The 15,617-nt window shown below is 35.0% G+C and overlaps 1 protein-coding gene across 3 annotated transcripts in view; it reads left to right on the forward strand.

Moving 5' to 3' along the window:
• The window catches only part of pde4ba (phosphodiesterase 4B, cAMP-specific a), a 159,413-nt gene that overhangs the window by 95,180 nt on the left and 48,616 nt on the right, over positions 1-15,617 (forward strand). For all 3 annotated transcript variants that reach the window (XM_016513605.1, XM_016513606.1, XM_016513608.1), the window contains 3 exons: positions 10,236-10,430; positions 11,494-11,530; positions 11,620-11,690. In XM_016513605.1, the coding sequence (XP_016369091.1) occupies positions 10,236-10,430; positions 11,494-11,530; positions 11,620-11,690 (303 nt within the window). The remainder of the gene's footprint in view (positions 1-10,235; positions 10,431-11,493; positions 11,531-11,619; positions 11,691-15,617) is intronic.

The following is a 15,617-nucleotide window of genomic DNA, read 5'->3' on the forward strand; positions in this document are numbered from 1 at the left end:
AGAGATCATCTTACAAACAAATCATTAAGGTGAAGAATCTTTCACAAATATAATGTGAACACATAAACCCAGGGTGTGAACTACGGGGGAGCTAGGGGGAGCTCGGCTCCCCTTAATAAGACATGGGCTCCCCTGAAAACGTGATTTGTGAAATTTTGGGGGGTCTCAAAAAATATTGACTGTGTTATTTTGACGTGCAATTTCAGTTTTGTGTAATGTGATCATCGTGTATTATTATGTGTAAAATTGCAAAAATATCATTCATTCATGCATGGCGGCGATTTAAACCTAATTCACTTCAATAAAGATAACTATACATGCTATTCTTGTCATGAGCATCAAGGTGTGGGGGCGCTGCGGTGCAAATTCCACTCATGTTTAGTACATGAAGATTCGTAGAAAAAATATAAACGCTGGACTCTGTGGTCGATTCTGTGTTAAGGTAAGGCATGTTATTCGCAATTATGTGTTGTGGCTGGGTTGTTATAGGTCTGCGTGACTCTCGATGTCTTAGGCCTAATTGAACGGAGTAATTATGGTATTCTTCTGTAGCCTGACGACGAGTAACTTTAACCGTTGTTCATGTGAACTCAAAGACAGCCTGATGCTTTGTTTATAGACTATTTGGGGGTGGTTGTTTGTTGTTGCACCTATCAATTCGTGTCGATAAAGTATAATAGGGTAAATCCTGTATAGTGATTTATCCTATATAGTGCTTGCATAAAGCAAGTAGTGCATACACTTATAGCTGTTATGTAGCTTTGTAAGTCATTGTAAGCCCTCTTTTGAGGCACGCGCAAACGCACGAATCAGAGTTTACAGTTTATTCATGTTTATAATTAGAGGAAACTAGTAAGAGTTTAATCCTGTCAACAGTACAGAATTATAGAAAGAGTAACAAAAATACATTTTCCATAAAAAATAAACTTTAAATCCCAATATTTTTGACTCCCTAATTCATGTTTTCTGTTCCACAGTTCCTGTAGACTACTTGAGGTGAAATTATAATCAAGGATAATTTGTAATCAGTTTACTTGAGCGCCCCAAAGTCAATCACCAATCAACCCCAGACACAGTTAGAGAAATGACATTAGAACTGAGAGCTGGCGTGCTGCTGTCCTCTCTTTGTCTTCTGTGTGTCAGTGCTACTTGGGTATCAGGGTGTCAAGTATGGAGGTTAGTTGTAAGTAACGGCTCAAAGTAAGCAAGTAGGGCCAGTCTGCTTAGTGATTCTGGACTGTTCTGATTCTCCTCAACCTGTTTGTAGCGTTAGACGGTTGGTCAGCCTTCTACTGCTGTTCACACTGACAGAGATGAGTATCTTCATGGGATAGTTCAAACAAAAATGAACATTGTCAACATTTATTCATGAACACAAAAGGAGATACTTTGAAGAATGTTGGTAACCAAACAGTTGACTTGAATAGTATGGAGAAAAAAAAAAGCTACGGAAGTCAATGGCCGTCAGCTGTTTGGTTATCATTCTTCAAAATATCTTCTTCCGTGTTCAACAGAAGAAAGAAGCTCAAGTGGAGGGTGAGTAAATGATGACAGATGGTGTATTTTTGGGTGAATTATGCCTTTAAGATCAGCACCTTTGTTTTTTTCCACCTTAAATCTGTAGGATTAAATACAGGATGTTATTTTAAGTAATAATCAATTGTCAATTAAATTAATGATCGATTACCTAACATAATTCTCAATACATCAAAGTAAGTGAACAAGCTTATTATACACTTTATACTGTTATGGTTAATGTGCGTGGGAGATGTGTAAAGTAGGATTTTCCTATATATTTGAACATTTGAAGATGTAAAAAACTATAAATGTTAATCTTTATATTATGGTCTTAATTTTGGTTAAACATTTGAAATACTTAAAGTAGACAGTTTGGAATTTTCTTGTGTGCCAAGTGATTAGAAAATGGCATTTTTCTTTGTAAATTTAAAAAAAAAATATATATATATACTGTTATTTGCAATGTTTAGTAAGCATGGGAGTTATTGGGTCACAAAATATTTTAGGAGTACTGCAGAAGCAAATATTACTCATATTATGAGTCATCCTGTTGTAAGGGAAACAGGTCAATTTAGCTCAAAGGGAATCATTTAAGATTTTAAAGGGAACTCCACCAATAATATGTAAGGGACAGAATCACTGTTTTACGGCTGATCACTGAGACGGCCAGCGATTCAGTGAACGAGCTATATGACATCAATTCTGCAATGGATATTTATATCCAAAATATAGTGAAAACACTATTAATTAAGGGTCTGATTTATGACATCCTGTTGTCTTGGGCCTCTTGTGGAATTTTGGGCTCCTCAGGTTTCAACCATGTTTTAACCAAATCATAGATCGTCTGATTCGGTCTGATATCCTACACTGTTTACTGTTGAAGTTTGATCTGTTACTTCATTAATATTAATTAGTTGCTTATCATCTCTTCTCAGTTAAGTTTTACTGGCTCAAATTATCATAAAAGACTCAGCAGGCAAGGTTTTTATTAAATGTCAGCTAAGTCTTACTTGACGCTTGATTTTCTTTATTTGTAAACTCTGCCATCTAGTGGGCAATACTGTTGTAAGTGTTATCGACATTTGTATCACTACATTCTAGGTTTCTGTGCACCTCAAACCCATGAGCCCTTAACAGCCATTTCCGTTTGCATTATTTTAATTAAACATTTTCCATTAAAATCATTAAATTGATGACATTAAATAAGAAAGCATATTAAATAAATGATTCAATCGCAGGTGTGATCATGGCTCCTGAGGCTAGTGTAGAGAGTGAAGTGTTTCATTTTTAACCTATTACGTTCTCACATGTTTAGATTAGACACATTTTGAGGAATGATGTTTAATCGTTTCGTTTCGACATGTCGTGTTGTGACATTTTTTCACACTGAGTCAACTGTGAATTCACACCAGCCTGTTTGACTCAGTCTTTCTTTTCCTCTTATCATCAGCTGTACGGCAGACAGATCTTCCCCTGCACTGCCATTGTCTCCTCTGCTCCTCTGCTCAGCTCAGACTTCACATTTACAAATAGTTTTGTCTTGTGTCAAAGTTTACTCTGTTTAGCTTCATGGGTCTCTTCACAGCTTCATTTCCTCACAGCAGAGCTCATTGCCGAGTAAGCATCTTAGCATTGCACACAATGACGACAGATCAGTCATCTTTAAAGGAGTTTTTATGATGACTAAAGGTCACAAGAGATTTTCAGGGAACTCTTTAATCCACTCGCCACGTCATCACACATCAAACAACAGTGACTTGTCGTGTAGGAAAGACTCGTAAGGAGGAATGATTGGAAAGTTTTGTAATCCTATAACACAAAACACTTCTCATTGATGGGAATAATGTTTCCTGGAGTGGATTTCAGTTTTGGACTATTTTTTATTGTGCGTTACAGAACTTAATTTGTTACATGTTTCAAATGCTCAAAAAATTTTTTTAAATAAATAATATCTTTATTTTCAGTTATATATAAATAAATAAAGCAAGCAAGATGCATTCTCTATACTTGGTGCTCTATTCGCATATATGCATGTGACGGAAACACAAGACCGGAAACACAAGCTCATGCAGTTTTGTCTTCCAATGCATACCAAAATTCAGATTGATAACCTCTGACCCGTGAATTCACATAGCACAAAGACATTTGACCAACAGAGTGTCTAAGCATCACATATTGATCTCTTGGCAAAAGTCAAACAACACACACACTGAAAAATGGCAAGTTTTGCTGTCCTAGAGGTCTGATGTCAGTTTGTTTCAGTTCAGGTGAATTAAAATTTAAATAAAATGAACTTTCCACTATCAACTTTTACTGTGTCTGAAGTTCTTAAATCTGTTAGCTGTCTGTCAAACTATGCAAACATGGCATATAGTACAAATAGAACATACTATATAATAAATCAAAATCTGGTGCAATTAGCTGATAATTATTTTCATATTTTTGACTGATAAATTGTACAGACAGAACATACACTGAAAAAAATTGGAGTAGAGGATTTCCTTTAAGACAATTTTCATTCAGAAATTGTAATTACAAAAAAAGGCAAGTAGCACATTGAATTAAACATTACTTTTTAAAGTAGAAAGACTTTAATTGTAAAACTCGCTTCAATAATCTTATTTACAAATAAGATTAAAATATATATAATATAAAGGTGTAATTATACTAAATTTCTGTCCAAAGTGATAAGATGATAATAATTTTTATATTTTGACTAAGTAGATGGTGTTATTTGTTCTCTCTTTCTCACTCTCTCTCTGCACACACACATTAATAAATATCAGTCAATCAATCAATAAATAAGACTTATTGTTTTCATTGTTGGCTGGAACATTGTAATACATGATAACCATTTTGCACAAATAGGTACAATAGTTCAAAGATAAATCTGAAATGAACCATGCTTTTTCAAGTTTTCAGGTAGGTCTAACTCTATTCCAGTTAAGGATGCACTGATCAGGATTTTCCGCGACCGATTGATCTCTGACGACAGGTGGCGCTTATAGAATACTAGCAATATAGCATTTCCTGGGTTATTGCTGTACGCAGCGCTGCGTTTTTAACCTGGTCGTTTTTGATTTCTGTCAGTTTAAATGCCGGCATTGCCAGATATTGAAAAACAAACAAAACAATCTAAAAAATAAATAAACCGCAATGAGTCCAAATCTTGAGTTATGGAAATAATATAAAGATTAACCTTACAGCAATATATATATATATATTTGTTTTTTTGTTTTTTTTTGTTTGTTAACTATAATAACCTTGATTCAGTCATTCCCTGGCCCATTCATTCATTCGATTATGTATGTCTGCAAACGTTCAGCGTTCAAACTTTTAATAAATTCTGCTATTTGTTGCATGTTTCCGTTTTTCCATGTGTATGAGTGCACTGTTTCTTTAGTTATGAATATATCTTTGTGTCAATGTGTAATGCATGTTTATATACACTCTAATTGTCAAACACATGAATGAATGAGTTTGTGAACATCTGTGTTTACACACAGCGTGCTCTGACGTCCGGGCAGGGTGTGTAAATGTCTCCTATGACTGCAAATGCCAACAAAGATAATCTCCACGTTGTTTGGATTTGTGCTAATAGGCAGAAATGTGTGGCTTGAAACTGAGCTCTGTGAGGTACTTTTACCTACACAGTATGTTGCCTAGACAGCATTGGATTGGATAGGATTGGATTGTGTTAAATTGGTGACATTGAAATGCAGCCTTTAAAGTAAAATTTTGTTGGATTTTATTTATCAAATCACTTTTGTCACTCCACCATGTGCATAAGTGTAATGAATGAGAATAATGTTCTCCTGACTCTATGCAGTCAAATACAGTTAGCAGAATGTTAAACAGTGTACAAATATGCATACAGTTTACAATACAAAATATACATAATATACACTACTTTTTATTTTTAAAAGAATATCTTTTTTCAGCAAGGACTCATTAAATTGGCCAAAAGTGACAAAGACATTTATAAAGTAAAAAAAAAAAAAAAAAATCATGCTGTTCTTTTAAAACTTTCGGTTCATTAAAGAATCTTGAAAGAAAGCAGAACAACTATTTTCGACATTGATAATAACAATAAATATTCTTGAGCACCAAATTAGCATATAAGAATGATTTCTGAAAGATCATGTGACTCTGAAGTCTGAAGAAATAGCTGCTGAAAATTCAGCTTTGCCATCACAGGAAAATACATTAAAATATTAAATATTAATATTTTAGATTAAAATATTAATATTAAAATATATTAAAAATATATTAAAATATAAAAGCAGTTCTTTAAAACTGTGATAATATTTCACAATTATTAATACTGTATTTTTTATCAAGTAAATGCATAAGAAAAATTTTTCTTACCAACCCCAAACTTTTAAACAGTGGTGTACAAAGATTTTGAACTGAACACTTAAAATATACACACACATGCATAATATACAAAACATGTTAACTTACAAATTTTTTTTATAAATGATGATGATCTGACATTTAAAAATGACTTTGATTTAAACTTGATTAAGTCATATTAAATAGTTTTTAGTTTAATAATAAAAAAAAACGGACAAACGTTGATGACAAACAGTGTATTTAATGTGTCATATATGTCTGTGGTAGTGATCTGAACATACTGTACAGGTTAGAAAAAAGCAAATATAAAGTTGACATTAGGACCAGGGAGTTAAACAAGGCACCAGCGATTACTCCAGGGGGTGTTTCTCCTGCGATTAGTCTACTAAAGTTGGCACGAACAAACATTCTCTTGCATACCAACTGATTTCTTCAAAGCAACCATGTCATCTTAAATGATCCCCAGAGTTGGGCATCTGTTTATTATGAAATATGTCATGGAAAATCAGCAAGCATTCAGCATTTTTTAGTCTTATAGAATGACATTTAAAGCAGCCTTGAATATTCTCACGGACCGACTCATATGAACTTCCCTCTTCTGTATCTGAGTTTCTGGTGCCAGAGTAGAATCCAGTGTAACTTGCCTTAGAAGTCCCCTTCTTCCCCACAAACATGTGATCAAATCAAGCATTACATAAGATCTATGATGCCTGATAATGTAGTAATTTAATTGCTCATATGTTACAGTGAAGTCCATTTTGTAATTTTGTCAAGCAGTTCCACTAACAGGCAGAGGAACTGAAAATGTATGTGAGACACAGAGACCTTTATGATTTGAAACACATTATAACGTCTCTTTGTGTGAAGACGGACCATTGTTAGAGTGGTGGCGATTTAAGCAAAGCAGACAAGTAGAGGATGTCTTTTGGAGCTGCTCTACATAAACTATTGTTGTGTTGTGTATGTGTTACTAGACAGTGACTCAACAGCAGTCACAGGATAATTAGATACTTACTGGAAACAACATCCTCTCCTTTTTGTATCATGGTGAGAATATAAACACCAAACAATTCTATTTAATCGCTGAAAAACATTTTCATTAGCTTAAAACCATGTGATATTCCGTCTCTGCGCATTTATTACAAATCAAAACAAGTGAGGCAATCACGGAAAAATGTCAGAACTTAACTTTAAAATGACAAGGGGATCTTTGATGAAAATGGTCAACTCTGATGTCAAGTATTATTGAGCTTGAAATTGTTTATGATAGCCTTGAGCAGTGTTGTTATAGTTAACTAAAACTACTAAAAATATTTTTTTTCAGTAATTGAAATAAAGCTGAAATAAAATAAAACATAAACATTTATATTTAATAAAAAACTCTCTAAATTATACTAAAATTAAAAATGTTTTCTGGGCAAATAACTGAAATAAATAAAAGTTGAAGTACTACATTTACTAATACTAAAACTGAAATAAAAATAAATTAAAGGGGGAAAAAACTTAAACTAACAAAAGCGCATAACAAAATAACTGAAATTGAAATTAAATTACAAATTGCAACTATAAAATAAAAGTATATAATAATAGTAATATAACAAATAATACTAAAATAACACTGTTATTGAGCGATAGTGAAGAAGCTTCAGAGTATTTTGTGACCTTTTTGATTGTTCTTTGAGACTGTCTATATGCTTGTGTACTCCTAAACATTTACATAATTAACATTTAGTAGATATCTAGTTCTGTCTTAAAAGTTGCAGTCTTTCGCTTTTTGGAAACAAATCAAATATATTTGTGACTCATCCTGCACTATAGATTCTTGTCCAATCTCTAGAATAAGCTAATCATGGTTGATAGTTGTGATGTAAGTAAAGTTTGTTGGGCTATTTAAAAAAACATTTTTGAACATGCCTAAACTTCCTGTTTCAATATATACATCATTTCAACATGCGGTCTTTAAGTTGTGAGATGTCAACTTGGCCACTTTACGTGTTGTACTTAACTTGTACTTAACTTTTCCTCCCAATGTAAAACTACTATCACCCTTTACATGGACTCTGTAATTATAATGTCATGGGAATCAGAGATACTGGTTACAGCTGAGGTCAGAGGTATCGTTTCCTGGTAGTTTTTTTTCCAGTCTTGACCTCTCCAGGGAGCTCAAATGACCCAGAGTGTATTCTGCTTTGGACACGACAGCTACTTCATGAAGTTGTCTGTCAGACTAACATTGAAAGTTTGTTACAAAGAATTTCCATTTACTATAATAAAGAAGTGCCACTCTGAGAATCATGTTCACAGTGAAAAAAAACACAACTGCCAGTCAGTCAGTTTCCGTGCAAGTGGCTTGTCTGGCTTTGCGTCATCTGATTAGATTCTTTTGTTCAGCATTTGATGTTGAGGCAACGGCGGTTTTGGCTTTATATCATAAAGCCTATATAGTGGAAAACATGATCAAGCAGGCTGAATGTATATTGAAGAGAAATCACCCAAATTTAGGCCTGTTTCACATGGCGTTTATAAGCAGTGTTGTTTACTGGTTTGTCACACCCTTCCTGGATGTTCACACTTAAGCAGTGTAGCATAAGCATTATAGAATTAAGTTTTGTTAGAACTATTTTATAATTATGGGTGTTATTATAGAAAGTAATCAATGTAGTAGCCCAAAAATCTCTTTATTTTCTGTATGGAGCCACAACAGCAGTTTTTACTTATGTGTTGCTTGTGCATGCAGTCAAACGAGCGTTGTGGCCACATCAGAACATTTTTTTGTGGTTTTCCTTATTCGTAGTGCAGTCTCACTCCTCATATCTGACTGATGATCTCGTTTATCAAATATTTAGCTTTGTTGCTTTCAGTTGTATTGTACTTTTGTGTAACATTAACAGCATTATTAAAAATAATCATTTAAATAGCATGTTTCATAATGCATGACACGAAACAACTGCAACTGAAACCAGAAGAGCAAATATGGAAATGGAACAAGCTACACTGCAAACAGAAGACCGAGTAAACAGATGCATTTATAATTGAGTTTTGAAGATGAAATTTCACAGAGATGCCGGAGGCAGGGAATTCCAGTGTCTAGAGGCTTTGTCGATTTATTGTTCAAGGAGGACAATCTGAACTTCTGAACGTATTTTTGTTGGAATTATGTACCTAGAGTATAAAACAGCTGTACAGGCTGTTACTTAATTATGTTATTTCCCAACAATTATCCATAAATTCAGATCTCTTTTGTATCAAATCTTGGGTTAATATTCTTATTTACATATTTGAGGTGTCAGTATCATAGACTGATTAAACACAGCACACAAACTGTTTATATAACGACTTGTGTCGCTCTTGCACAACACTTGTACTGTACAATCTAGCTTGTCCTGAATACATTTTCCCAGACCATGGCTGCAAGAAATGTGCTTACCCGTTTTAAAAGATGCAAGTGTGAAACGTTGCTTTGCTGGGTTTAAAAAGACATAACCTGGGGTTAAGTGCAGTGTGAAAACACACAAATGCTATTGATGGTTGTTGTGAATGGCAGGCTAACAGGAAAAAGGGCCACAATAGGAGGATTTTGATTCAGTGTTAGCTGTTGGTTGACCTCCGCGTGGATCAGGCCACTCCGCGACATCTCAGTAACTCTCATTATCGTTGGAGAAATATTCATATTCATGCATGTATGTGTGGTTTGTATGTTGGTTGTAGTAAATTTCCATTGGTCAACGGCAGCAAAACAAGGAACTGGTTTTGAATGGTTCTCCTATTCCCTATTTTTTATTTTTTTTACTTTGAGACTCTCCAGTGTTTGGAACAACAGTGAAAGGTCACAAACCTCTGGCGCTCTGAGCGTAAAGACCATCGCTACTTCCTCCCTGTTAGCTCATCTGAACCGAACCTGCTTACCTGAACCTCCCTGTAAGCACATCTGAACTGAACACAAGCGTCTTTTAAAACTGTTTATTTGACTTGAACGTAATGTGTTTCCCCTTGCTTCTCTTCTTTTTGATGTGGGCTGAGACCATCTCCACTATGTTTCCTTATGGTTTGGAAAGATGAGACATGCTTCCGCCCCAAGTGCTGGGAATCTTTGAGACTTTCCAGAGCTCTCAGAGGACAGCTTGTGTATTTCTCCTGAAATTTTCATTAAGCTATATATAACTTTGAATCTTGAGGATGGCCAAGGTGGATCAGTATTGACTTGTTTTTGGTTTCGATCTAAAAGTCTTAATCTTCAGTAAGAGAAAAGTGTATTAAGTGACAGAAATAATATTGTGTATGAATGACAGCATTCCAAGACCATTAAAGAGGTGTATGTGTTCTTACCTTAATCTTAATGTACCGTTTTTGTGCCATTGCAGTTTCGATGTGGAAAATGGCCCATCTGCAAGCTGTAGTCCTTTGGACCCCCAGGCCTCACCAGGTTCTGGCCTGGTTCTGCACACAAACTTTCCCGGCCACAACCAGCGGCGAGAGTCCTTCCTCTACCGCTCAGACAGCGACTATGACCTCTCACCAAAGTCGATGTCTCGAAATTCTTCTATCGCCTCAGAACTGTGAGTAAAGTTGTTTTAAATGTGGTAAGAGCTACTTATTAAACCTGTTGAAAACAACATTTAAAACCAGCCTGAACTGGTTTGCTGGTCTTGTCTTATATCAGCTGTGCCCAGCAAACATTCCTAGGTTGGTTTAAGTTTTTTAAGGGAAAAATGTGGCATTTTGTGGGTTTTTCCTGCACATTGCATCTGTTAAGGATGGATATATTGTAGTAAGTTCAGTTACTTTACTTTACTTTTCTTTTGTACTTTTACAAACAGTAATTACTGAATCATCTTCGCTAATGAGCCAAGTTACTAGGAAAGCACTTTAATTTATTTGTCACCACAACTAAACCATCCAGCATCTGGTAATCTGAGGACTTTGAAGTTGTTTAATATGCCTCTTTTTTCATCAACGCTAGTATTTCTGTTTCCAAACATTTCTGCGGGGTAAAGGTGGAGGCGGGGCTGATTAGTGGAGTTGATTTATGCGCTGCTGCTCACGGCAGTGACATTTGCATGCCAGAACGTATCTCAATCAAGGCCTTATTTCCCAAGCCTTCTGACAGTAACTGCCTGGAATTATATAAGAACGCATTTTCCAGAGTCGTAGATGCCAAATATCTGTTGAACCCTGAGGAGTGTGCTGGATTGTTCTTGGTAACCCATTTTTTGGTGGCATTTAGGGTCCTGAAACGGAAAGGAACCTCATCTGACAATGAGTCTAATGAGTGAGGTAGTATTACTGACTAAAAACTAGATGTTTACCATGAAAAAATGCAGGACGGGAATGTAGCCAGACCGAATAGGAGTTTGCTAAAACAATCAATAGCTATTTGGTTATTGGTTACATTTCCAGTAGTCTGCATGGCGTAAATGATGTCAAAGTCATTTCATAAAAAGAGCCAGTCTTCTTTTCTGGAATAACATTCGCCATTGAATCATTCACAGTAAGACCAAGAACATCTATTAAAAAAGTAAATAGGATCAATTTTGTTTTCATGTTGACTTTAAATTATAGTGTATGCTTTGTTTGAGTGTCAGTCGCTTAAGATGTTAATGTATTCTCACTTGATTACAGGCATGGGGATGACTTGATAGTCACACCTTTTGCTCAGGTAAACACATCAGTGTCATGTTTCTTTAAGGATAACGTTTCAAATAGACGTGTGCTTGGTTTTACCTCACAGTTTTTGTCTGTTTCTAGGTTCTAGCAAGCCTTCGAAGTGTCAGAAACAACTTTACTGTCTTGACCAACGTTCAGTGCACATCTAACAAGTGAGTATTATTGTAAACAGAAGCTGTATCTTCATCTAAACTTAAATAGACAATTCAAATAAACTAAATTCTAACTTTTTGTCTCTAAAAAATAGCAGATTTTTAAAGGATTGTTTCTGTGTTCCAAAAGATAATAATTCTGTTGATTACAGAAATGTTTGCAATATTTTTGACTTGCCCCATAGTAAAAAAAAAAAAAAATGTGTGTGCAGTAATGGACTTGTCTGTGGGGCAAGGTGTTGTATTGGAATACAAATAAAAAATTGAAATATGTATTACAAATTACACCACAAAATTGTATACGTGTTTACATGAGACTTGCGTGATAGAATCTCTTACCAGCCTGAAGAATAAAATCGCTTAACCTGTGGAAAGTTAAATCCAATCTTTTATCACCTTTGACAATACAAAGCTACTAAACCTTGTCACTTTCACATGCTATCTGTAATGAAACCAGAGAGGAATATGATATAACTATCCACAAAATACTGTTTACATGGACCAAACTCCACCAACAGGGATGATTTCAGCAACGCAGACCAAATGCAAGCTTGAAACAGTATTCTTAATGTTGCTAAAATGCCATTTTAGCCTTAAAAGCTCAAATAGCACACTTTTAATGTATGAAATGATTAATATGTGCTTCACATCTCTTGTTTTTAAGTTTTATCAAATGTAAATTATAAAAAAAATAAGCTTCATAAAATGTAGTAATATTAGTGTTCTTAATTGATTAAAAATAGTTATAGTTATTATTATTAATTAAAAAAATATATATACAGTATATATATATAGACATTTTAATTATTTTATTTTTCACAGTCCACTCTGTTGTTTGTAAGACCAACCACAAGAGGGCAGTCTTTCCAATCATTTGTTTTGCGGACTCGGCCACCCATGCACACTGACATTTCACTAGAGCCATTTTCCACTTAACATGTCACCAGTTTTCAAGATTTCAAATCGCCGCCAAAAATCACTTGCCTATGGAGAAGATTTCCACATGCCCCTAAATTCCATTTTTCCACCTGAGCGATGAGGGGAAATGGGGGAAAAAGGTGTTTACTTGGTGTTTTTCATGGAAGAACTATTTCGCCCTTCCAAATAACCATGGATCTACGTCAGGGCAATTGTACCGCACTGTTAGAGGCTTTTGTTGGGCTCTTCGCTAGTCTGTCCAAGGGCAACCCAGTTCAGATGGGCTTGCAGGGAAATTCTACGGATGTAACGAAAAGAGGACACACCCTGTTATATCATAATAATACGTCTGTATTAAAGAGGAGTGTCACATCAAATCCATGATTCACTTAAGAAAAAAATATATTGCAAAATGCACAGGCTTGAATAGAGCTTCTTTCATTCTTCTTTAATGTGGAAATATTATGGGATGATATTAGACTCAAAATGATTAATAGATGCACAATTATCCATGCACTGCATGCATTTTATACATGCATCTTACTAACCACAAACAAATACCTTTCAATTTGAGTCTGTGGAATTCAGGATTAAATGATTGTGCAGCGATTTGTACAAATACAGACATGTTTGCGAATAAAAATGTTCTGTTCTGCATTAATATATCATAAATTGCTCATGCAAAAAGGAATCTGTGCATATGTGGATCAGCATTAATTGACGTCTATTTCGAGTCGATGTTTTTCGGTTCATTTGGATTTTGAGACTTAATTTTCGCAGTTTACAGCATTTCACGTCCCCCACACACACAACTACCAACGAACAAGGCCCAGTGCAATTCATTAACGTGTACACGATTTGAAAAATTCGCAAATGTGCGTCACTACACTGAAACAAATGCTTTTCAACCGGTGTCTGCAGAGTTAAGAATTACATTAATGTGCAGCATTTTGTTCAAATAGAGACATATTTGTGAATACAAATGTTATAGTTTGTATTAAAGTATCATGATTTGTGCATGTAGCGATTAAAATGTGCATCTGTGGATCAGGTGACACGCGTGCATTAATTAATTTTGAGACTTCATTTTCGCAGTTTACAGCATTTCACATCCCCCACACACACAACTACCAACGAACAAGGCCCAGTGCAATTCATTAACGTGTACACGATGTGAAAAAATCGCAAATGTGCCTCACTACACTAAAACAAATGCTTTTCAACCGGTGTCTGCAGAGTTAAGAATTACATTAATGTGCAGCATTTTGATCAAATAGAGACATATTTGTGAATACAAATGTTATAGTTTGTATTAAAATATCATGATTTGTGCATGTAGCGATTAAAATGTGCATTTGTGGATCAGGTGACACGCGTGCATTAATTAACGTCTAGTTCGAGTCAGTCTTGTTCGGTTCATTTGGATTTTGAGACTTCATTTTCGCAGTTTACAGCATTTCACGACGCTCACACACACAACTACCAACGAACAAGACCCAGTGCAAATCATTAACGTATACACGATTTGAAAAATTCGCAAATGTGCGTCACTACACTGAAACAAATGCTTTTCAACAGGTGTCTGCAGGGTTAAGAATTACATTAATGTGCAGCATTTTGTTCAAATAGAGACATATTTGTGAATACAAATGTTATAGTTTTTATTAAAGTATCATGATTTGTGCATGCAAAAAGGAATCTGTGCATATGTGGATCAGGTGACACGCGTGCATTAATTGACGTCTAGTTCGAGTCGATCTTGTTCGGTTCATTTGGATTTTGAGACTTCATTTTCGCAGTTTACAGCATTTCACGTCCCCCCCACACACAACTACCAACGAACAAGGCCCAGTGCAATTCATTAACGTGTACACGATTTGAAAAATTTGCAAATGTGCGTCACTACACTGAAACAAATGCTTTTCAACCGGTGTCTGCAGAGCTAAGAATTACATTAATGTGCAGCATTTTGTTCAAATAGAGACATATTTGTGAATACAAATGTTATAGTTTGTATTAAAGTATCATAATTTGTGCATGTAGCGATTAAAATGTGCATTTGTGGATCAGGCAACGCGCGTGCATTAATTCGCGTCTCTTCTGAGTCGATTTTATTTGATTCATTGGAATTTTGAGACTTTAGTTCTGCCCACACACACACAGCTCGCGATCCACGCGCAGCTGAGCCTCAGAAAATCAGCGACCACTAGATGGCACTAGCCCCACTCACATGTGCGCATTCCATTGAGTACGGTTTAATGAATGTTACATTGTGTTTTCTTTGTTTCTTTCTGGTTTGGCTATTCTCCTCTGCCAGTAGAAATACAATAAAGATATTTTATTTAACTTGTTCTAACTGAACTTGTCTTAAGACACAGAATAGCTTATATTAATTTTGCCAAACAAGAACTTCGTGATGGTACCAAAAAAACATCTCCAGAATAAAGTCATTAGCCTATAATGCGAGATTAAACTCATTAAATATCCAGAAAAATGTAGAAATAAAATATTGAGAATAAAAATAATTACATTTGAAGAATAAAGTAGTTCATCAGCATCGTCAACTTCATCTTTGCAGACACTGACTCAGAAAACAGTTTAGTAATAAGTAGCCTAAATAAAATATGTTCTAGCTTATGCGGAATAGGCTATAGCCTATAAAACGCTCGTTTAGTATAGTTAAGTTTAAGTTAATTTAATAGTTTAATTAAATATAAACGTGCGATTACTAATGGCTTAAATGGGCGACTATAATAGCCCTTTTATTATTATTAATAATAATAATAATACAAGGAAGGAATAATTGACAACGTGCCGTTGAAATACAGAAAGAAAGAAAAAAACAAGGTACCGTCACGAAGTCCTTGTTTGGCAAAATTAATATAAGCTATTCTGTGTCTTAAGACAAGTTAAATTAGAACAAGTTCAATAAAACAACTTTATTATATTTCTACGGGCAGAGGAGAATAGCCAAACCAAAAAGAAACAAAGAAAACACAATGTAACATT

Source organism: Sinocyclocheilus rhinocerous, unplaced genomic scaffold, assembly GCF_001515625.1.
Source record: "Sinocyclocheilus rhinocerous isolate Xijiao unplaced genomic scaffold, SAMN03320098_v1.1 scaffold55, whole genome shotgun sequence".
Lineage (NCBI taxonomy): Eukaryota > Metazoa > Chordata > Actinopteri > Cypriniformes > Cyprinidae > Sinocyclocheilus > Sinocyclocheilus rhinocerous.